This window comes from Melopsittacus undulatus, chromosome 4, assembly GCF_012275295.1.
Source record: "Melopsittacus undulatus isolate bMelUnd1 chromosome 4, bMelUnd1.mat.Z, whole genome shotgun sequence".
Taxonomy (NCBI): Eukaryota; Metazoa; Chordata; class Aves; order Psittaciformes; family Psittaculidae; genus Melopsittacus; species Melopsittacus undulatus.
In genome coordinates this window covers 39,255,518-39,277,860 of record NC_047530.1, presented here as the reverse complement: position 1 = coordinate 39,277,860, position 22,343 = coordinate 39,255,518, and the positions used below count along the sequence as shown (strand labels likewise).

The following is a 22,343-nucleotide window of genomic DNA, read 5'->3' as shown; positions in this document are numbered from 1 at the left end:
AGAAAAAATACAAACCAAATAAAATGAGCCAAACAAAACAAACAAAACAAAACAAAAAAACCCCAAACCAATAAACTTGTGCCTGTAGGAATACAAATTGTAGAGTTCATTTAGCATCAGTTTTTATCAGATCATGCAGCCAATACCCCGCAAAGCCAGAAAATACATCCAACAAAATATACAGTGCCATAGCCTTGGCTTTCTTTGAATTTAGCAGCTAACCCAGATAGTCAGTTATTTGAAGTGCATGTCTGCATGAAGTATGCTGTGGATTTCAGCTGAAATTTAAGGAAGGTGCTCAACATACGTGAATGACAAAAGCAGGAGAAATTATAATAGAAGTGGCTCAAACATGATAGTGAGCCAGATCCTGAGCTGTTTTACATGGTATGAGCAATACCAATGAATATTGCAGGGGTTTAGATCAATGTGCAGGGGGCTATTAATGACTCACCAGGTGAAAATATATAAAAGTCTCAAAAATTTATGTATGCTGCTAGCTTATTTCCCTTTCTTTACTGAGGGGTTCTGCCAGGTTAAAAAGAATGATGTGATAGCTTTTCTCCAGGTATGTTTAACAATCCCGTAGATGTTAACGGAGAATTTATGTGCTTGCTGAAGATTTCCATAGGATGGTTTTAAAACACATCAAAAAGGTGCTGTTCTAAGGCTTTTCACAATAGTTGTTAATTTTTATTGCATTCTATAGGAACAGACTGATCTTGATTTGCTAAATATTGTATAAATTTCTCACAATCTTATCAGTGGATGCCAAGATCATTTAGACTCAATTTGCAAATAGACCATGGATCAAGTCCCACTAAATCAGTGGGCTGATCATGTGGTTAACGCATATATGAATGTACATGCATGTTCTACCCTTACCTGTTACATGAAGAGCTAACTTCAGATTTTAACTCAAATGCTGAAAAGACAAGTTTTCTGCTACATAGTTTTCCTGACATTACAGGAAAGAGAAACAAGGCCATGTTTTATTTTCTGTGCAAAAATAAATAAATGTCTGGGCTTGGGCTTGGGTTTCTACAAGCCCTGCAGTACTTCCATGCATCCCAGCTTGCAAGCTCATGTATCTTACAGTCTTCATTGTGTGCTGAATTCATTCTGTGTGTCTTCTTGTACCTAACTCTGCAGATTTATCTGAACCTCTGTATTGTCTGTGAGAGATATCAAATTCTGATTTTGAGATCAAAATGCTTGGGCCTATTCTATCCTTATATAGGCCATAGAGAAGCCCATAGTTTAAGTCATGTTCCTTGCCTCTCTCTATAAAAAAAGTCTCTTGTCAATTTGTCCAGTCTACAGCAGCTTAAGTGACACACAGAGGAAAAAAGACAGAAACTCAGGCTTTCAGTTAAACACTAAATATGATGAAAGACGATAAAATAATGAGAGTTGGGAATGCTGTTTTTCTTCTCACTCTGCTGTTTTGTGTTGCAATGAGGAAACATAGTGAGCAAGTCTGAAGTCTTGTGAATAGCCCCTAGTAACCAAAAGCAAAGAAACCTTGCTCATTATCTCTACTCCCCTTTTGAATAAACATTTCAGCCATCATAAATGAGTGTGACATGAAGGGCAAATGAATGACTCTCATTCCAGATGAGAAACATTTGACAACTGAGTAACCTGAAGGTTGTAAAGGTGGAGGTCCTGTGACTGCTGGATGATGGGGCAGGCATACCATTTATTTCAATACAACCTGAGATGCATCATACTCTTAAAAGAGAGACTGCCAGCCTTGCAGAGCATGGGTTCTACTTGTTCAAACTGACTTTTAGGACTGTAGTGAGTGAAAGACAGAGCTGTCCTAATTTTTTCTTGTTATTCTGTAAAATTACATAGATTAGTTATATATAAGCAAAGGTTCAGTGTGGACTGAAAGATGGCATGCAACACCCCTACTGTATCTCATTTTTAAATACAACTGATATGGAAGTAATTTCTGGGTAACCTGTTTTTAAAAAAAAATATGTATTCTAGGTGGGTTAATAAAAGAAAATTAATCTCTGCATGTTAAACTTGCCAGCTTTTGAATTAATTGAATGACTGTGACAATCAATTAATAATTGTTAAGCAAACAACAGAAAATCAGTGAATTAAAAATTACTAAATTGATTCCAATGCGGATAAAGCAAGAGGCTGCCATAATTTTTCAGTGTAGATTCAAGAGCACGAATCTTCTCTCATCAGTTCTTGCTCTCCATTTATCCACATCTGGCATTTAAAACAATGCTGTTTTATTATTATTTTTACAAATAAATTGCTATCTACAACCTAGCTTGGTACATTAAGTGGATTATAGAAACAAATCATAAATAGTAGTCCATTTGTAGCTGTCAAGGAGAAGGTCAGAGCTTTGCAAAGACCATCCATTTCCAAGTGGAATAAAAGTTTTTTCTTCAAAGAGAAATCACATACCTTGTTTAGGTGGATTTCAGCTAGTAATGACAGTACCATTTCTTGAAATACCCACAAAATCCCTCCTCTCCAGAAAATTGACTTGATTTTGGTTCACGTCTCTTGCAAAACTGGGGCAATTTAACATGAAACAAATCTCATCACTGAGTATTTCTTGGCAAAATTTATTTGATTGAAGGTATATATTTTTATTTTCCTATTCTTCAGATGTCTCAGCAGAAGCTTAGGATGGCACTGGAGTCACATGGAGATCACATGGCCATGGAAAGGAGCTAGATCCAAACATTTATGACCTATTGCTTTCACTGCCACTGAGCACACAGTTTGCATGTCTCAATGTACCAGTATTATTTTGTTGCATTTCACAGAGTTGTGAAAAATAAGACTGTATACTCTTTTTTTGCAGGAAGTCATACAGAGATTTGTTTCAGGAAGGACATCTCCTAATGGACTTGTTCCTTTCATGTATGTTAATTTGCAGTGCTTAGTAAACAGTAGGTAACACCTTCTTTGCGTCTTAGTATGAGGGAGCTCATAAGCTAGAACACTTATACTGAAACTAGAAATCGAATTGTAGACATCTGAGTAAATACAGTATGTCAAGGAAAAGTCAAAGACTTTTGCAAAGATTTCTCAGGCAAATGTGTCTACAGGGGATTGCCATGTAATTCAGACTAGCTACTGAGCCAGCACCATCCCTGAGCAGAAGTCTGCATTATACCTTGGTATAAATGACATTCAAATTGTAGTTCTTTTTCACAGTGTGTCCCTGCTTTACTATGAGAAAAAATCAGAGCTTTCCACACATTTATCCACAAAATAAGGAAGAGTGAATATGACTTCTCTTGACTAACTTCAGAATGAGTTCTGGGGTTGCAACCCCAGGTGGAGAGCTTGAGAACATAAACGTAACTGTCTTAATAAAGGCTAAGTTGACAAATCCTTTTCTGTCTTTACAGACAATAGGATTTTCAACATTTTTCCTCTTTGTGTGGACAAAATGCATTAATATCAGATATTTTGTTTACGTAGCCCTTGCTCACTGTGCAGAGAATCACCTAAGGTAATCATTGGACTGCTAAGAACTGCATCAAATAAAACAGTACGGAAAGAAAAAAACAGACAAACAAACAAACAAAACTCCTTTATTTCTCCCTTCAAAGATAGAAATAAAGACACTACCTCTGAAGAATACTTGTTATTGGTTGTCTTTAGTGCAACAAGATTTGATTGCCCTGACATAGAGGATCCAGGCTGTTTTTATAAAACTTTTCCACCCTTTCTATTGCAGAATGATGTAGCCAGTTTCCACCCCACCCCCCAATACTGTGAATAAACCACACTGGAACTGATGCAACAAAAGTCCTTCAGCTTTTAATTGTAACTGTTGACAGAAATACCAGAATTCTGGAGTAGTGAGCTCTGAGAGAGTTTGCTCTTGGGCAGGGATGACAATTCCTTTATTAGAACCCTGCACACTTCAATAGCTAAATGCTTTCAACTTTCTTTAAGTAGTATTAAGGAAAAAATATCCTCAAGGCATTATTTTTACAGGGGACTTCAAACATTCATGAGGAAAAAAGAAAAAACGCAACACATTTGAACACCGAGGGATTTGCAGTAGAAAATCTGTTACAGTGAAGCTATCTTTTGAGTTTCAGGGTTAAGTAAGTATTGGCCATAAATATGGGATGCAGACTACCAAAAATTCTGAGGCATTCCAGACTCCTAGCTTAAGTCAGCAGTAGTCAGATTCTACAGTATATCATATAGAAATAAATTAGTTATATTAGCTAGATTTTAAATCAGCTGTGTTTCATTTATTCCCTGAGTTCAACATACAAAATCCATTATACCATTTGCTAGAAGTATAAGAAAATCCTGAGTTCTTAATCTTTTTCCTATATAGACCTAATTCTGCAATAACTCAATATTAGATATTTTAAAGTTTATATTTAAAAGCAGCTGTGAAGCAAGCAGATATGCAAGGATAAATCTGCTCATCTTGAATCCGTCTGCAAATGGTCTGCTCTGGAGGTCATATCAAAGAGATTCTTTTCCAGCTTAAACCTGTCTTTTCTAAATAGATCTCAACCTGATGTCATTTAATGCATTGATGTCTGGTTTCTTAGTCATTATATTTGCTGTATTACATATCAAAAGGACTCTTGAGGAATTCCCCCGAATTGATAATTCTAATTTCTTATGTATAGCTACTCTATATTCACTCTGAGGACAGCTGTATTGTATGCTAAAACACGAATTGTAAAAATTGATCCCTTTGTATGTAGGTCTGTATTAAATTGAGATACTCTATTTTTTCCTGTTTGTTGCCACACATGAGTTCCTGGTGTCAGTTTGTATTTGGCTGTTTGAGCATATTAAAGTTTTGCTAGGGCTTATGATGTTCTTGCCAAGAGCACTCTTGCAGCAGTCTGCACTAGAACAGTCTTTGTGCCAATTACTTAAAAAAGTATTCCTTTATAAAGTCAATTTTTATGGCTACATTTTCAGGTTGCAGTGTGGTGATTTTCTTTAGTTTCTTCTTTTTCTATTTATTTTTTTAATGTTGATATATTCAAATGCTTGCATATTTTAGATTATGAAAAAAATAATGCACTCTTGATAGATTGAGTTGTTAATAGCACATCTTAAAAAGGAAAAGGGTTCAAAGGTACTAAAATAAAATCCAGCATGTTGAATTACTATTTGTATTATAAGCCTGATTTCAGGAATGTCAGCTCTAAAACAGCTTTTATTTAGGGAAAAGCAACTTGCTAATCCATTGAAATTAATAAAATTCACAACACAGGAAAGGAAGGCATGATAACATATTTTACAATATAAATTTGCTTTTGAATGGGAAGTCTTGGTCATACAACTTTTACTACCGCAATGAATTCCAATGCAACCCTGGACCTCAGAATTCTGATGTGAGAGCCATCATGGTGATAAAGATATACATGTGTTCATATATAGTGAAGGACACTGTGCTATCCCATACTAAACAATAACTGCTGATCTATTACCCCAAATAGTAAAATAGGAATGCTGTTGTGTAACAGAATGAAAAATTAGCTTTAAATTGATGATCTAACAATGTTAATCTAAAGGATATTGAAATTTTCATAGCAAATATATATTTATCAATTATTCTTGAGCAATCTCTGCTCTGTTGTTCATTTCCCAGCCTATTAAAATTTGATAACTCTAGAAAAACAGCCTGTTGCACACTTCTGAAAAAACTTTTTTTTTTTTAATGGCAGCTTTAGGAATTGTTACCCTGCCACAGTTTTCCCTTACTCCAACAGAGAAGTTGTAGTTTATTCTTTAGATAACCCTAACCTAGCCGTATACAGATCAGGGAGCTTCATATGACAGAAGTAACATGGGTAATGTCAGGTTCTTGTTTTGTCTTCATTCTTTTGAAGAGTTAGAAAGCTGTCCTCACTCTCTTCCCTTTAGCTTATTATCTAGTGAGAGGCAAGTGGGAGACAAGACGTTGTGCGTCCTGAGGTTGAGAAACAAGAAGCATTTTGCACATGTACTCAAAATAGTAACTTTTACACAGGAAAACAGCTATTCCCTGTGGTGTACTTGAATGAAAGTTGCTGTGGCTATTGTGCTTGCTGCTGGTCTCAACATTCATCATATGCAATAGATGATACTCTACTCAGGTCATTTTAGGGATTAAGATCTATGAACCGAGCCTGCCAAGCCAGAGTGTTTCTCATGTGGTGCTTGTCTTTAAGCACCAAATGAGTTTGAGGTCTCATAAGGATACTCTTAAAATCCCTTAGGATTAGCCTAAATTCTGCCTCTGACTGTTTTAAGCAGCAAAATGTCTTTTGAATCTTATTATTTGGAGTCAGTGTTATCAGAGGAAAGATGGAAAAAGCTTAGAGTGTGTCCAAAAACTGGTATTGACTTTTTAACAATAAAATACATCCAGAGCCCAAATATGCTGTTTAAATGTAAATACCATTTCCAGTTTCAGACTGTCTTTTGCAGGTGTATTTGAGGGGATTTGAAATGTACTTGTAGATGGAAAAGAGGCTATTGACCTTGAAACTATGTATGTGTTAGGAATAATGTTTGCCTTCCTTGAGATCAGACTTGTATTCTTTCAATGGGTGCTCAAGACCACAATTCTTAACAGTGGTTGAAGTAGCATTTGATGCATAACTGTATTAAGACTGACTGTATTTTACTTACAATGTTGTTTCTCAGGTGTTATAGATTACTGCCCCCTCTCTCTTTTTTTTTAACACGCATGGTTCAGAATGGCTCACTGACAGCTGCACTAACTACTAGTTTCCTTTGTTCTGGTGTGGAATTGATATGATAGGATAAGGTTTGAGTACAGAAGCAATGTCATTTCTTAGGTAGACTATTATAGTCAGAAAAAAAACCAAAAAAAAAGACAGGTTTTTCCACATACAAGCAGTTTTTCAAGGTTTAAACTGAAACAGCAAACTTCTGAATCAGATGAGAGTTGAGAACAATTACTGTGAGTAGATGTTACTCTGTTATGCTGTCCAAGAGAAAAAGTAAGTTATCCTTGGAGATGGATGAAGTTAACAAGGAAAATAGTGGTATGATGGTTGTTTTATAGGCTGAAAGAGATAGTATATCTAACATAGATACAAGAGCATACATCTGCAAACTTTACCTTTCGCGACTTCTTTATCTGAGGGGTGTTTGATCAGGTTTCCAGGCATGTTGGAGTCCCCAAGAGTGGCCACTGGGCATGTACAAACTACTTGGCATGGCTCATGCTGCAAGCCCAACCTGTCCTCTGTGTGTTAAGCTAACTGTACCCAAGTTGGATGCATGTGGGACACATCAAACTTGCTGCACAAGTGCAATGTTCCAGCATATTGCAGCGGTAGTGATTCACTTTTTCAACACCAAACTATCATGCTGCATGGGATCTCCTGTTAGGAATACCACGCTTTTTATAGAAATGCAGTAAGTCTGAGAATGGAATATGCAAGTATTACTGGAGGTGTGTAAACACAAGGCCTTAATGAATCTCTCTGATCCCAGCTGCTGCTGAATGATAGTACAGGCAAGTAATTTATTTTCCCAAAGCTTTCCTGAAGAGTGGAAGAGCTGGCTTTGGTCTCAATGGGGATGGGGCAACGGAAGCCCAGAAATAAATGGCTTCTGACCATGAGAAAACAAATATAAATGTTTTAGTGAGTACACTGGGATACAGGGAGGAAAGAAGAGAACCATGTTAGATTTAAAAACCTATTCTAAAGTTTAAGTTGATAGGCATGGATATATTTTGTGTCAGAAAAAGTGAACCTTTATCACTGTGTGAGCTCCAGGTGTGACAGTGGACCCCATTTTCTTTGAGAAGTCCAGAGGAAGACCTGTTTCCAAATGTTCAGTCTTAGCTTAGAAATCACCTGAAACCATGCAGGACCCTTTGCCTTGTGGACTGTTTGTCATGCTAGTGTCACAGTCACGTTTTGAGATGCATGTCCATGTACCTGTGACTGAAGGAGCACACAAGTCTTTGACAGAAAAATGTAAAAACGTGCTTATAGTTTGTAGAGATATTTCTTAAGCCAATTCTAGCAGTACAAATTAATTGTGTTCTAAGGATTTAGGTGTTGATTTTGAAAGTATGAATAATGTCTTTGAGAGATTGAAACAAATATAATATCCTTATGAATCACAATTGTTTCTCTAAGGAGGAATAAATGTGTGTGAATTGTTTCTAAGAGAGCTAAATAAATACCTAGGTACACAAGCTAAAGTAAGATGTCTTCATATGTGACTGTCTTCTCAAAATTTGGGTCTAAGCAATAATTCTAAGGCTTCAAATATATTATCTTATTAGGAGAAATGAGGTGGAGGGAGCAATTCTGTCAGTGCTGTGGTGTCAGTCTCATAATAAATTGGCATAGTAATTTACACAGAGAACAAAAGAAATAGTTTAGAAATTTCTTTCTAATGGAAGTTTAAGTTTTGAAGAATACAGAAACATCTGAAAGGTGAAATTCACAGATTTTTCATGCTTGCAGGTTTTCATAGCCTCTGGTAATGCATGTCCTTACTTCTGACATGACATGTATGTGAAAAAGTGGATGTAATATTTAAAGATGTCTTTTGACAAAGAGAGTATTTCTATCTCCAGAGGTGAGAGTTGCTTTAAAGGATGATGAGCAGGTTCCAGATGTGTTTTTCAGTCGCTGGGCTTTCCTTTCCTTGAGTATTGGCAGAGGGAAGGTTTTATCAAGGTCTTTGTGATATGCTTGTTTATAATGAGTAGACATCAGTAGAGCACATCTTAAGTGCTTATCGCTAACAGATGACTGAAGAGAGCATATGGCAGGAAAAAGAAATATATATTTGTCCAAGCAGTGTGGCTTGTTAACACTCCCACACTCATAAACTGTGTTTACATGTACTTACAATATTTTGCAAATCCCTTTTCTAATCAGCTAAAAATAAAAGCCAAATAATGATTTTTTTTCCAATATTGGAGTGTCAGGCAAAGTTGATTTAGATTTTTTTTTAAGAAAGCAATCAAACAGAAAAAAAAAAAGAAGTTTTTTATGGTATTTGTTTTGCTTCAGCATGAGTTCTTTACAGCTGTGTATGTGTTATTTCACAGTGTTAGGAGTTTTATTGTTGCAGAATGCTTTTTGATTCACCAAAGTCCAAGTACAGCTATTACACAACTCAGTTACACTACAAGCAATGGCACAGGTCAGAATGGTCGATGTCAAACCCTGGTCTAGATCAGGTCACAAGGTTTATTTTGACCATACAATTACCCTCTGCATTAAATCATCATGCAAGTTGCTATATCTGCCAATAAATAGTTTGTAAGCAAAAGTCTCTGAACTGTTAACCAATTGCAGCTCCCATTAGATTTAAAAATGAGCCTTGCTACTAATTTCATTTAGGAAGTACATGCAGAAATGCTGGAAAATCTGTACAGCTCTTGACGTACAAAGTTTCTGATGATCCCTGCGATCAGGAATATAGTATTCACCCAAATTTTTATAACGGACAGAGCACAGTATCACTGTTTTCTCCTGCTGTGACATCTAAATGTGCCAGTCTATTCATATAGCATTATTAGAGACAAAACTGTTTTATTTTAAAGATGGATTTGGACTGTTGCATACTTTTCAGAAGAAAGCATTCATAAAGAAAACTGCACAGAAGAGGTGCATTTACTTTTAATTTTCAGAATATTCCTGGCAAATTTTTGTTAAATATTTACATCTGGGTCCAAGTATTGTCCTTCATGAAACAGTTTATTCTTGCAGTTTAGCTTCATTAAAGTCATAATATTGCTTTAGGATATGATAGACTGGTGCTGTGGGATTGAATTATAAAGAGATTAATTTTAGCTACCGGAGATAATTGACCCTATAATTCCTATCACCCCTAATCCCAGTTCAAATGAACCAGTGTTAAAAGTGGCAGTACTCACAATGTAGACAAGGTCATGACAGCTAGAATTGTTTTTTACTACCAATTAGATTTCCCACTTGGTGCATTTAACTAATGTTGTCATAGAAAGGGATTTCAGGCATGGAAATACAGTTTCTTTAGAGGCACGCAGGCACTGGAACTGATGGGTGGTTTGCTGTACATTTCCCAGTGTACAGAATCAGAATGCAAGTGAGTGCTGACCCCTAAAATTTGAAACCATGTGGGGATTTAGAACATGTTGTGATCTATGATAAAGCTAGGAACAAGCTAAATAATTTGAATCTGGAAGCAAACTCTCTTGAAATTCAACAATGTTAATATATGGTGGGTCTAGCAGGTTTGGAACTGCCTCTTGTAGTAATACTACATCTGAGGTGTATTTCAGATGAGGAATCAGAAAAAAGTGACTGCATAGAGAGTTGTTCAAAAACATCATGTTGATGTTTAGGTGCAAATGACATGGAAGTTTTTAAAAATACAAAGAAGAGATAAACGGATTTTAAGTATGATATATCTTAAAAATTCCCTCAAGTGATAGTGCCAACTTCAAACATATTAGCATAAGGACTCTTTTGAAAAAACAACAGAGCAACAATACTTTTGCATAGCATGTTCAGTATAAGATTATTTTTCACATTATTACTAGTTATCCATCAGCATTTTTTCAAGCATTTACAGATTTGAGTTTTGCAGTAAGCTGAAACTGCATGATAAAAAGAGACAGATAATGATAAAAAGCAAATGTATGTGAAAGTGTAGCTAGAAGGATCATAATATACTATTACTGCCCCTCCTGTGAAGTTAATCTTATTTCTTTTAGCTATTTCTTCATTAGTTAATGAGGTCTTGAGAAAAAAAAAGTAAAAATAAAGTGTGTTTGAAATGGTGTTTTTGCATCCTTGCCTTTAGGAGCTTTTTCAGATATTCACCCTTGGAAGGTGCATTAAGTGTGAACTGAGGCAATGATTACTTCAAATATGGATGGTCAAAAACCTGCAGCTGAAATGGACAAACACAGCAACTAATCACTTTGCTCATTCAGATTCACCACACTGGCTGAAGTCAACATGTAAAATAATGGAGAAGGGAGATATTTTAATGATTAGGTTAAAAAAAAAGAAACAAACTTCAAGTCTTAGATCACAGATCTGAATTGGATTTGAACTTGAATGCACTTTGGTTTGCAGTCTTACTAATGAAAATTTTTCCTCTTTCTTACTTTCTATTAACACTCAATCTCAGATCAGAAGCAAAGAGCTTGGCTGCTGTCTTTGTGAGATGAGTATTAGTGGACTTATAATTACATCCCATATCTGTCACTTCCTTGCATGCACCTGGCACCAACCAACATCTCCATTGACCACTGGGTAGTGTGTCTGGGATCACAGTGAAAGGGGCTCCCATCTCCTAGAAGCCTTCTCATCCTGTTGATGCTGTAACATGCTGAGGGTGAAAACCTGGGACAGCCCTCAACTGCAAGTTCCTATAGATCTCCTATCCATGAGTACAGCAAATGCAGTTTCCTTTCAGTTGACATCTGGCAACAGTGCTGTATTTACATTCTTTCGTTTAAAAAACAAACAAACAAACACCTCTTTCTTTATCCACAGAACACCTTTAAGAGTGAATTATTCTTTTGCCAGTTTCAATTTACCCCATTTAAGCAAACAGCATTCTTAGAATTTCATTCTCCAGGGGTGTAATTGGATTTTCCGGGCATCGTCTGGCATTATCTTGTGAATAGGGAAAGAATCCGTCTGACCCCAGAACTCTCTATATGTACATAGTGTGCTAAGCAAAGGCATTACATGTCTACAAGCTCTTAAAAAAGCTTGCTGTGGATGCAGGAAGACCATCCTGCAGCTGAGCTCATTGATCACTTCTAGGCTGTTGCTTCTCAAATTGCCAACCACAAGGAAGTAATTCAAGGCTGTGATCATGTCTCCATGGTGTAGGTGACTAGCAATTCAATTAAATCCATTCTGGAAAAGGTTCAAAACTGTCTATCTTTTTGTCTCATATTCGATTTCCAGTTGTTATAAAATCAATGTTTTATTAATTTCTACCTTCACTATTTCAGTTTCATCCCACTCTCTTCTTTTCTTTAATTTCTGATTTGGTTCTTTTCCTCATTTTTTTCTGCAACCACCACAACAAATATCAATACCACAAGAGTTCTGAGGTTTTTATCTGATGAATGTGAAGCATTTGCTTGTTAATGTTCTTGCCTTCTTTTTTGCCATGAGGACATATAGAACATGTTGACAGCCAATATTAATAAGCTTAACACTAATACTGGCAGTTACTTAGTACAATTTTTGGCTGTTAAGAGGTCTGTAAGGAAGAGTAATGCTATCTGTTAAAAGAAACTGATGTCACAGTTGCATTCAGAATTCACTGGGGTTTCTTTTGTTGTTTTTATTTTCCAGGTGATTCATATAACAGGCCGGTTACGTCTGAGAGTGTCACTGTCCCACGGACGGACAGTACCCAGCCAAATCATGGGACTTGTTGTCGTTGCTCATGCTTTGCCTCCTCCTACAATTAATGAAGTCAGGATTGACTGCCACATGTTTGTCACTCGTGTGAATATGGACCTCAATATCATTTACTGTGAAAATAGGTACAGCTTTTAGCCCTTTCCTTCTTTGTTTTATCCGTGTGTATTCTGTGTTCCATGGGCTTTGCAAAAAGCTTTAAAACTATGACTCCTGTAGCGTCATCTGGGTGTTGTATGAGAGCATTGAATTCACTCTCGTCATCATCACCTTCATGTTCATTACATTATTAGAACATAAAGGTAAACTTAAAACTATAATTTGCATGGTATCTTGCTGGCATAGGGGAAGATAGGCCAGGAAAGATTCCACTAAGCTTTCCCTGCTTTTTACAATCTCTCACCGTCCCTCTCAGAGGCAAGATTTGGGACTAGACAGACGTTGGTCTGACCTGTATAGCTGTCCTTATGCTTCCCCGTCCTCCCCTCCACAAGTCGTTCTGTCTGAAGTTTTAAAGTTTTCCATTTTTGAACTAATTTGCAGATTACAGCACATCGTGCTCAGTGTTTAATGGAACAGAAGCACAGATGGCCTAGATAGTAGGCTAGAGAGGTGGGATCTGTTGCAGTAAGAGGTGGGAAAACTGTAGAATAAAATTGGTTAAGGGCATACTGGGAAGACAGCAGTGAAATGGGAACAGGTGATGAGAAGTTATTGGGGGGGGGGCTATGCTCAGTGTGACAGCAACACGTCATCTAGGAAGGTGAAAGATGGGATTTAAATTCAGCTGTCTACTGCCTGGGGGGTGGCAGCTGGTACCATTAGGGGGTGCCCATGGGGGTCTGTCAAAGAGGGGCTTGGCAGCCAGGCCCCATCCCACCATCCCAGCCTGGAGCAGGGCAGCAGGGGGCATGGGGCAGCACCAGCCCCAGGCATTGGGCACCTTCCTGGGGACAGGCCGAGGGCAGGACTTGGGCCAGTAGCCAGTCAGGGCAGGGATGTGGGAAGCTGGAGACAGGCCCTGTTGCAGCATCACTGGGGCAGGGGCTGATGCCCTGGGGAGCTGACATGGTGTTCTGGGCTGTGGGCAGGGTTTGGAGAGCCCTGGGAGGGTGAAATGACATCTGGGTCTGGGCAAGATCATTAAGGCTTATTGGTGTCCTCAGGGCCCTGGAAAATAAAAGTAAATCCAGGGAACAGGATATCTGAGGAAGAAGATATAAGTAATAAAGAAGTTTGGATGCACTGATGGAAGTCTGAGCTTGGGGGAAAGGTTGGAAAGGAAGAAGAAAAGTAATGCAGCCAAAAGAAATTTTGTCAAGGAGATCATCAAAAAGTAGAACAATCAAGATGGGTAATGCAAGCTTTTCATGTGACAGCAGACATGGTATATTATAAGTTAATAGTGGAAACTCTCTGAAATGAGCAATCATAATTGTTCAATCATAACAGAGTAGCTATGATCAGTATAGCCCATCAATATAAATTTCTATAAAAATGGATAAGTGCAAATGCTTTGTTGAATCAGGGCCTTAAACAATTTCAATAAACTTGGATTTCAGTTAAGAGGTTATCTTTGCTGTCATGTTTCTGAACTGCCACAATAGTATTATTAATAATATTACTTGGCTACTAGAGAGAACACTTCATCTAAACTTCCAAAGCGTTATCTAGAAGAGAATATATTAGTCTATTTTTTAAGCTTGGAAAATTTGCTCTGTAGAAAGTGGCTTGCACAAGGTCACAGAGAAGGCTTCCTTAGAAGTATTAAAGTTTGGGCTGAGTTTTTCCCTGTGCCTCTAACCAGTGAGCATCTAGATTCTGCATATTCTGGCAGATGGTGAAAATGCTCTGGGGATTAGAAGCAGGATCTAGAAGAAACCTTTTGCCTTTGATTTGACTGCAGCCTACCCAGGTAGTAATGGAAAGCTGCTACTACTACAGAGCTCTTCAATGGCCTCTGAAATGAGTTGCTGGTATCTGTCCATTAAGGTAAAGGCAACATTATAAAGCAACTTTGCATTTTTTGCTATAGATTTTTCTTATCTACTAGAGTAGAATGCATATGATGGTACCTGAATTTATGTTGCAATAGTTCCATTTTAAGCCCTTGTGTTAGTGTTAAAAGTACTTTATAAAAGGAATTTCACATAGTAGAAACACTTCTTCAGGGCTGGGAGGTGAATGTTAGCTCACTGAGGCAGCGGGATTTCCATTGATGGAAACTGGAGCAAGATTGACAGGACCTGGATTTCATCACGAGTACAAAGCAGAATATTACTGTAAAAGCTGGAGTAATAGTAAGGACAGAGGAGGGGAAGGAATTCACTGAACAGCTGATTGAAACTGTCAGATGAATTCTCTGGGCATCTGCCAAGGCCATTCTCCGAGTCAGGGAAGTTGGGATCTCTCTTCTGGGACAATAGAAAAGGAAATAAGTATCCCATCATGAATAAATGGGCTTGACTCCTGGCATTTGTGGGCAGCCAGGAAATTCTTTGTGGTGCCACAGTAAAGAAAGCACAACATTGATGAAAACAGAAAAAAACGAATCCATGCTGGGGAAGCTGTAAGCACTCTTTATGGAGCAATGGGGAGTTGCTGGCAGCTGCAGGGAATATAGAGCAGAAGCCATGCTACTTAACTAAAACGAATGTTCACAGTGGACCATTGGATCAGCAGGGGTGAGATCAATAGTACTCCTAGTTTTCCAAGTGGCTGCCTGCCTGCAACAGCAGGGAACAGGAGTGACATTACTCAAGTCTTTGGGTGCATCTTGTTACTTTCCTCTGAATGAAGAGATCTGCATCAGTCCTGGACTCAGTGCACAAACTAGTAAACAGTTTGCTTTCCTCTGGGACAAGATCTGTTAGCTAATACAGTGGCTTTTTCTAACATTTAATATTTTGTTCTGAGAGTGTTAAATGGGGATGTAAAATTCTGTCATCTAAAGTGTGGTATATTAAGCCATGTCTGTTTTCCAAATGCAGTATTCGTCATCTTTATGACATCTAAACTTCACCATCTAGTCTAAAATAGTCTAGAATAGTCTAGAATTTCTTTAGTAGTCTCTGGAGTGAGAAAAGCACCTACAGAGGAAAATCATCTTAGACAAAGATAAATAAAGCAAAATAAAGAGACCACTACTAAAGTACAGCATCAGTCTGTGTATTTTCAGCGTCAGTGGTTAGTGACTGGAGCTCCATCTGGAGAGAGCCTAGCCCAGTTTAATGTGGACTGCTATAGCCATATTTGCTAATAAGATGCCCAAAATGAAATAAGCCAGTACATATGGTGCTTTCCAAATGGAAGAGATTTTGGCCCGTTGGCTATGACAGTGGTTGCTGATATGCAGAAACAGTCTTGTGTAGGGAGCCTCAAGCCTACAAATGTGTGCACAATTTGGTCCTAACTCAGCAAAGAACTGTACCATACCTACCCTTAAATTTCAGTCATGTTAACAGCACTGTAAGTCACTGGAACCACTGATCTGCTCAAATGTAAGCGTGTGCTTATGTTTTACAGATCAGGCCTGTGTATTCAGCCTAACTGAGTTCCTACTTATCAACCTGTCACTTTATTTTGTTAAAGAGCTTGGGAGACACAAGATCTGCCTCCTTACTAGTATTCTAAGATGCACTATAATATTCCTTTTTTTTTTTTTCTTCCATCTGTGGTACCTTTAATATAAGCAGCAGTATCCTATTTGATGTTATTTCTTTCGCTTCTGGTTTTGGTGTCATTGCTTGCCAGTGATAATCACTTCTATCTGGATATTCTTTCTGTTTCTTCTAACACTTTTTTCATTTAAAAAAAAATAATAACCTATGGCCTTCATATGTCTGAACCTGCTTTTTTTAGTATTATAGAATCGTATTATCAATTAGATTGGAAAAGATCTTTAAGATCATCAGTTCCAACCTAACACTGCTAAGTCCACCACTAAACCATGTCCCTGAGCCCAGATTTACACATCTTTTAAATACCTCCAGGGATGATAACTGAACCACTTCCCTGGGGAACATGCTCCAAGGCTTGATAACCCTTACAGTGAAGAATTTTTTCCTAATATCCAATTTAAACCTCCTCTGGTGCAACCTTAAGCTTAAGGGATTGTGAATCTACTTCTACTGATGCCTCGTTGTGTTCATTTTAATCTGTGAAGACTTTGCACAAACATGATACTGCAGAGAAACAAAATACAGCTGAGTCAGATTTACCAGAGGGGAAAGCAGAATGATCATCTTCTGTTTCAGCCCTGTGAACTGTAACACTCACAGCCTGGGTACATCACAGGGAAGCCGCCTGCCTGGAGATTACCCCTTTCTACTAGGCTGGGCAGGGTGGGATTTCTTCTCCCTGAGCTTGAAGCAAAGCCACTTCTTAACAGAGTTCTTGGGTCAGAGAAGCAACTGCAAATTGTGTCAGTGAGGAAACTCATGACATGAGAGGGGGAAGAACTTAAGTTCTGGTTCCTGCTCCATGGGCTGTTTATACACTTAATTTAGTATAAAAAAGATATACACAGTTCAGGGGACAGAAACCTTTATTCATTCTGGTGAGGTTTCTTATCACTGAGCGGAGATCCCAGGTCCTCTGTTTCCAAACCCATAATTCATTGTGTAACCTAAGTGGAGGAACTCAGCAGAAGGGACAGGGGATCCTGCTGCCAGTTTCCAGACTTGTCTTTATCCTGATGAATTTTGTCCCCTCTAAGAAGGTAGGAAAGGTGCTTTTCAACTGTGGTTTGTGATAAACATTAGATGATATCCCCAGATGGGTATCCCACATTTGGTTAAGTTGTGTAACTACTAGGCAGTTGTTTGAAAGTGCACGTCCTTTCATGCTCTGCCATGAAAGTGGGAGACGGCTGTTTTGCTCTGTGCTAGGCTTGATTTGACAATTTTTACTAGCATATTTGAGTACACCTGCTTTACCTATGATGTTTTCCATGTTTGGTTTTATTTTTAACTGGGACAAACCACCAGTGCTGCTGTGGTGCCTGCTGTCTAATGCTTCTGTTTGCCTTCAGTCTGTTTGGTCTATGCATTCTCCCTGCCTCAGACACTGAGGCAACCACAGCCCTGCTAGTCAGTGACCAAGTGGCTGTGTTCACCCCCTCTGCCTGCTATAGGGGAACCCCTCAGACCTAAGCATTGTTCTTTGGTTTTGCCTCCCCACTGGCCTCCTTCAGGATCACACTGCAGCTCTCTGGTTCTGTCAAGATGTTTGGTTTCTTGTTATTCCCCCCGTAAGCATATGGCAATTATATCTTACAGTTGCAAAGTGGGCTTAACATTGAAGCATAATTCAAACCCTAAGACATTATTCTATATCTATAAAACACACATAGTTTTAAATGCTTGTGTGAGCAAGGTATTTTCCAATTGTTTTGTTATTTTCTGTACTGCTTTTAAGGACATTGACACCTTGACACTCCATGACAGAAGTTTACACATTCACACAGCTACAAGCACGCAGACGCACACACAGACCCACGCACACAAAGGTCTGCAGAATAGATTTTAAAGTTTCTATGTGCAATAAACAACAAAGTCCCAGTTGAAAGAGCCCAGAGTGAAAGCTGAGCTCCCAAATGAATTAGACTAAAAAAGATAACACCCTGAGGCATCTGTGTGTCTCAGCATTTAAATTATATCCCTTGAAATATCAGTTTGGACTTGATGCCAAGAAATGGTTGAAGAGCTTTTTCATGGATATACCCAATAGAAGACCAATCTGTTGAAATGAAATGTGTCTCTAATCATTTGGTATAAACATAAGATGTTTTTACTTTATTATGTAACCTTGAATCATCTTGGTCTTTTAATGAGGATTTTGGATTGTTGCTAATGCTTTACAATTTCATGGAATTACATTGTCTTGGTGTTATGCTACAGGGAGAATATGCACTAGAATTTAACTTTCCACTTACTTAAATGGATAAAAGGATTTCAAGGTTTCTTTAAAAAACATTTTCTTTCTTTTTTCCTTTATTTTATGGCTGTGTCTTGTCTGTATAGACATTCCAACCAAATTGCTATAGTGGTGAAAAAGCTTCTTAGCAGATTTCAATTTCTGAGTCATTTGACAGTTCTTGTATTCTTTTCCTTCTCAAATTATAGGCTCTTTTTTTATCTTTTTAGGATTAGCGATTACATGGATCTGACCCCTGTAGATATTGTAGGAAAGAGATGTTACCACTTCATTCATGCTGAAGATGTGGAAGGCATCAGACATAGTCACTTAGACTGTAAGTACTTCCATTTTTGTCAAAATAATCTAGTACAACATTTGATTGTTCCTAAACTATTATTCGTATTGCACGACTGGGGTCTTCATCTTCCACCTACTTTTTTTGTAATAGGGTTTCATAGAGTGTAGCTCAAATACAACTTTTTGTATGATTTATTTTCAAGTCTTTTTATAGACATATAAGATTTTTCACATATGTGGAAATAAAAAATGATACTTGTATTACCAGAGTTTCCAGCAGCTGTTCATTTACACGTGCTGTGCATTATTTTACTCTTTCAAAGAGGTATTGCTCGAGTGAGAAATTCCCTCCCTAGCACAGAAAATGAACTCTTCTCTTTGTTTTTTATTTCTGAGTCATAATGGTGAGGTCAAAAAATGCAGCATATTTGGAATTTCTCCAGGGTTTTCAATACAGAACTGGGCTATGACTCTTACCAGTATTTTAACCACCCTGTGTATTATCATCTGAATTGCCCCCATCCCAATAGCATCTAAGTCCCTGTTATTTGCACATAGGTAAGTATCTGATCAGGTTAAGGGTACAGAAGTACAAAAAATATGACAAGATACAAACCTTACCAGAGAGCATGTGCATATGTTTGGGGGGGGGTGGGGGGTGGGGGGGGGGGAGGTTCAGCTTCATTCCTTGTAATTAAACTCTTTGTGTTGCTCTTATTAAAAGCCATAGGGCCTAATTCTTTTCTTGTTGAGATCTGTTGACTTCAGCAATGGTGTTCCTGATTTACTGTGGTGCGAAAAGAGACTTAGGCCCATAATCTCTAATTTATCTGTGCCTGCAGTGAAGCCAGATAAGTCTTTGGAACTTTCAGTGACTGACTACATTTATGATTGGCTTGTGTGTTTTCTTAATGTAAAAGACTGTCTGCAAACTGCCTCTTAAATTTGTAGTCCCAGATCTGAATAACTCTGCACCCTCTGAACCATGTCCTGCTAGCATTTCTTAATAAAAGGGTAGCAACCCAAATACAGGCACATTTAATTAGCTTTTACAAAAACATATGACTACAATAGAAGGCAGTCTAAGTCGTAAATCCAGAAGTACCTTGCATGATCTGCAAGGGATGATAGCGGGATAACTGCAACTGGAAAGCAGGAGAACAGAGACATGCACATGATAATATATGGCAGCCAGCAACAGTATAAAGCTCTGTACAGCTTTAAATGGTCCCTGAAGTTTGTAGAAGATGAGCTGTGTTTGGCATAAGAAGGTCAGGCTAGGTATATTTCTGTGGAAAAAAATAAAATCAATTATCCAAAATTATAAACAAAGTAATTTTGCATCATTTGCATTTTGAGCATTTACTGTTCAGGAGAATATGTCAGTTGCTCACAAATGAAGGAGCAAATTCAGAAAGTTGCTTGGTGCTCTTGAAACTGGAAGTCAAAAATGATAAGTTGCACTTCCACTGCACTATCTGACCGAGGAAATAAAAGATATTTATGACTCAGACTTAACATACCACCTGGCAGAGATGAACATCCCATTTGGAAAAGACCTTAATCTTCTGAATGACCACTTCTCTCTGAAATAGAATATGCTTTATGAAACATTCATCTTTAGAAAACTGAGAGACCTATGCAGACAGTGTGAGTGCAGTGTGGTCCAGTGTATAAGCATCGGACTAGGAATCAGGAGACCCTGGAGACAGGAATGACTTCTAGAAAATGACTTCATCTTGCTGTGTTCCTACCCTCACTGTATGTCCAGTTAGCTGATTGGATTGGAAGGTTTATAAACACAGGGACTTTTTCCCCTTATCAGCATCTAGCACAGTGCAGTTCCAAACTTGGCTGTGTGTCTATGGAATAATTATTCTTGCTAGGAAATTTTTTTTTATCAGTAATTGAGGCTGGTTACATCTTTTATGTTTAGTTGTTCCGTTGACTTATAAGATATTCATAGAATCATTCAGGTTGGAAGGGACTCTGTGACATCGTCTAGTCCCACCTCATGCTCAAAACAGGATCAACACTGATTCAAAGCAAATATTTTAGCAGGGTCTTGAAAACCTCCAAAGTCAGACTTTCCACAACTTCTCTAAGAAGCCTGTTCCAATTATCCTTAAAGGCCTTACCTATCTTCACAGTGATTTTTTTTTTCATTTACCCAGTTAGAGTTTCCCTGGTTTGATTGTGCAGCTCATGGCTCCATCTTTGCAGTAACCTCCTCACAGGTCTGCTGTTATGTCCTCATGAAGCCACCTCATCTTCAGGCTGAACAAGCCTGGTCCCACAGCCTTTTCTCACTGGGCAAGTACTCCAGCCCCTGACCGTCTTGACAGAACTCTGCTAAGCTTACTGGAGTTTATCAATATATTTCCTTTGCTGGGAGCCTAAAATTAAGATTCCTGATTTAATCTAAAAAGTGGTGAGGGGAAATAATGACTTTCTGTACACTTTTTAGTACAGCCAGTAGAGCACACTGCTGATTCATGCTTAGCATACTGTCTACCAGAACCCCCAGGTCCTTCTCCACAAAGCAACAACCCAGCCAGTCAGCCCCCAGCCTGTACCGGCAATATCATTCATTATTTTGAAGAGGAGCTTCAAGCTAAAGTAATGGTTAGAAAGCACTCATGAAAAGCAGAATCTGAGAAAGCAGCAAACTGAAAAGCTTGTGTATGATGGAGGGCTGCAGAACGCAGCTAAAAATCTTGATGGATTTTTACAGGAGAGAAAATAATTTTTAAAGCTTACAACAAAAAGAATCCCAAATTACAATGGTAGGTCTAAGGGTAAAAAGAAGTACAAATAAAACTGCCACTCTGCCTATTCACTGACAACATATCAGGAAAAACTGAACAAGTAACATCAGTACATCCTGCCTTCTCACCAGGTTATGCAAAGACATCAAACACGCAAACAAGCAAAGAAGAAAATGTTTCACAAAATCACACGTAAAAAAATCACGAGTGCTATTGATGGTTTTAAATCACAGTAGCCCATTAGAAACTTTGCAAAACAGGGCTTGTTAACAGTATCTGTCTCAGACAGAAGAAGACAAATGCAGTTTCAGGAATGTGACCATAACAAGCATAATAGTGAAGAATGTTTGCAGAATTATAGCAGTGACAACAGTCTTTCATAAGGGAATTGCTGCCTTAATGAAAGGTCAGTTACAGTCAGTTGAAAAGTTTCCATTGGCTTCAGTGCATGGGGATTATGCCCTAAAAAAGCAAATTTGTATGGACTAGAATTCTGACCGCAGTGAAGAAAATAGCAATAACTCCTAATGGGTTCAGTGCAATCTAGACTTCAACTTAGGGATTTTTTTGTTAGTTATAGCTTGATTCCCATGGAGATTAACAAAACAACGTTCATGCTCTAACTCTGCATATGCCTGCATTTATTCCAAGACAGTAATATATGGTGGTGATCCCACAGGTTATTGAAGCATCATTTTTTTTCAAACAGAAATAAAAAGTGTAGGGATATTGTTTCTATCCTGTTTCATTCAAGCCTTCAGTGGTCATGCTTTTTCACAAATCTCTCAGCCAGGTGTTTGGTGTTACAGCTCTACCCCATGAATCTGTTTCCCATGTTATAATGCTTCATGGTCTCACAAGTTTGGGAAACTTGTCATTTATTTGTCTTCACTGTATTTGTTGAACAAATCACTGGTAGAATCCTGACAGATAGCACTTATCATAAATCAAGTCTCTCTCT

At 38.1% G+C, this 22,343-nt stretch overlaps 1 protein-coding gene across 3 annotated transcripts in view; it reads left to right on the top strand.

Annotated features, from left to right (window-relative positions):
- The window catches only part of NPAS3 (neuronal PAS domain protein 3), a 607,091-nt gene that overhangs the window by 564,993 nt on the left and 19,755 nt on the right, over window positions 1-22,343 (top strand). For all 3 annotated transcript variants that reach the window (XM_034061945.1, XM_034061944.1, XM_034061943.1), the window contains 2 exons: window positions 12,330-12,523; window positions 18,545-18,651. In XM_034061945.1, the coding sequence (XP_033917836.1) occupies window positions 12,330-12,523; window positions 18,545-18,651 (301 nt within the window). The remainder of the gene's footprint in view (window positions 1-12,329; window positions 12,524-18,544; window positions 18,652-22,343) is intronic.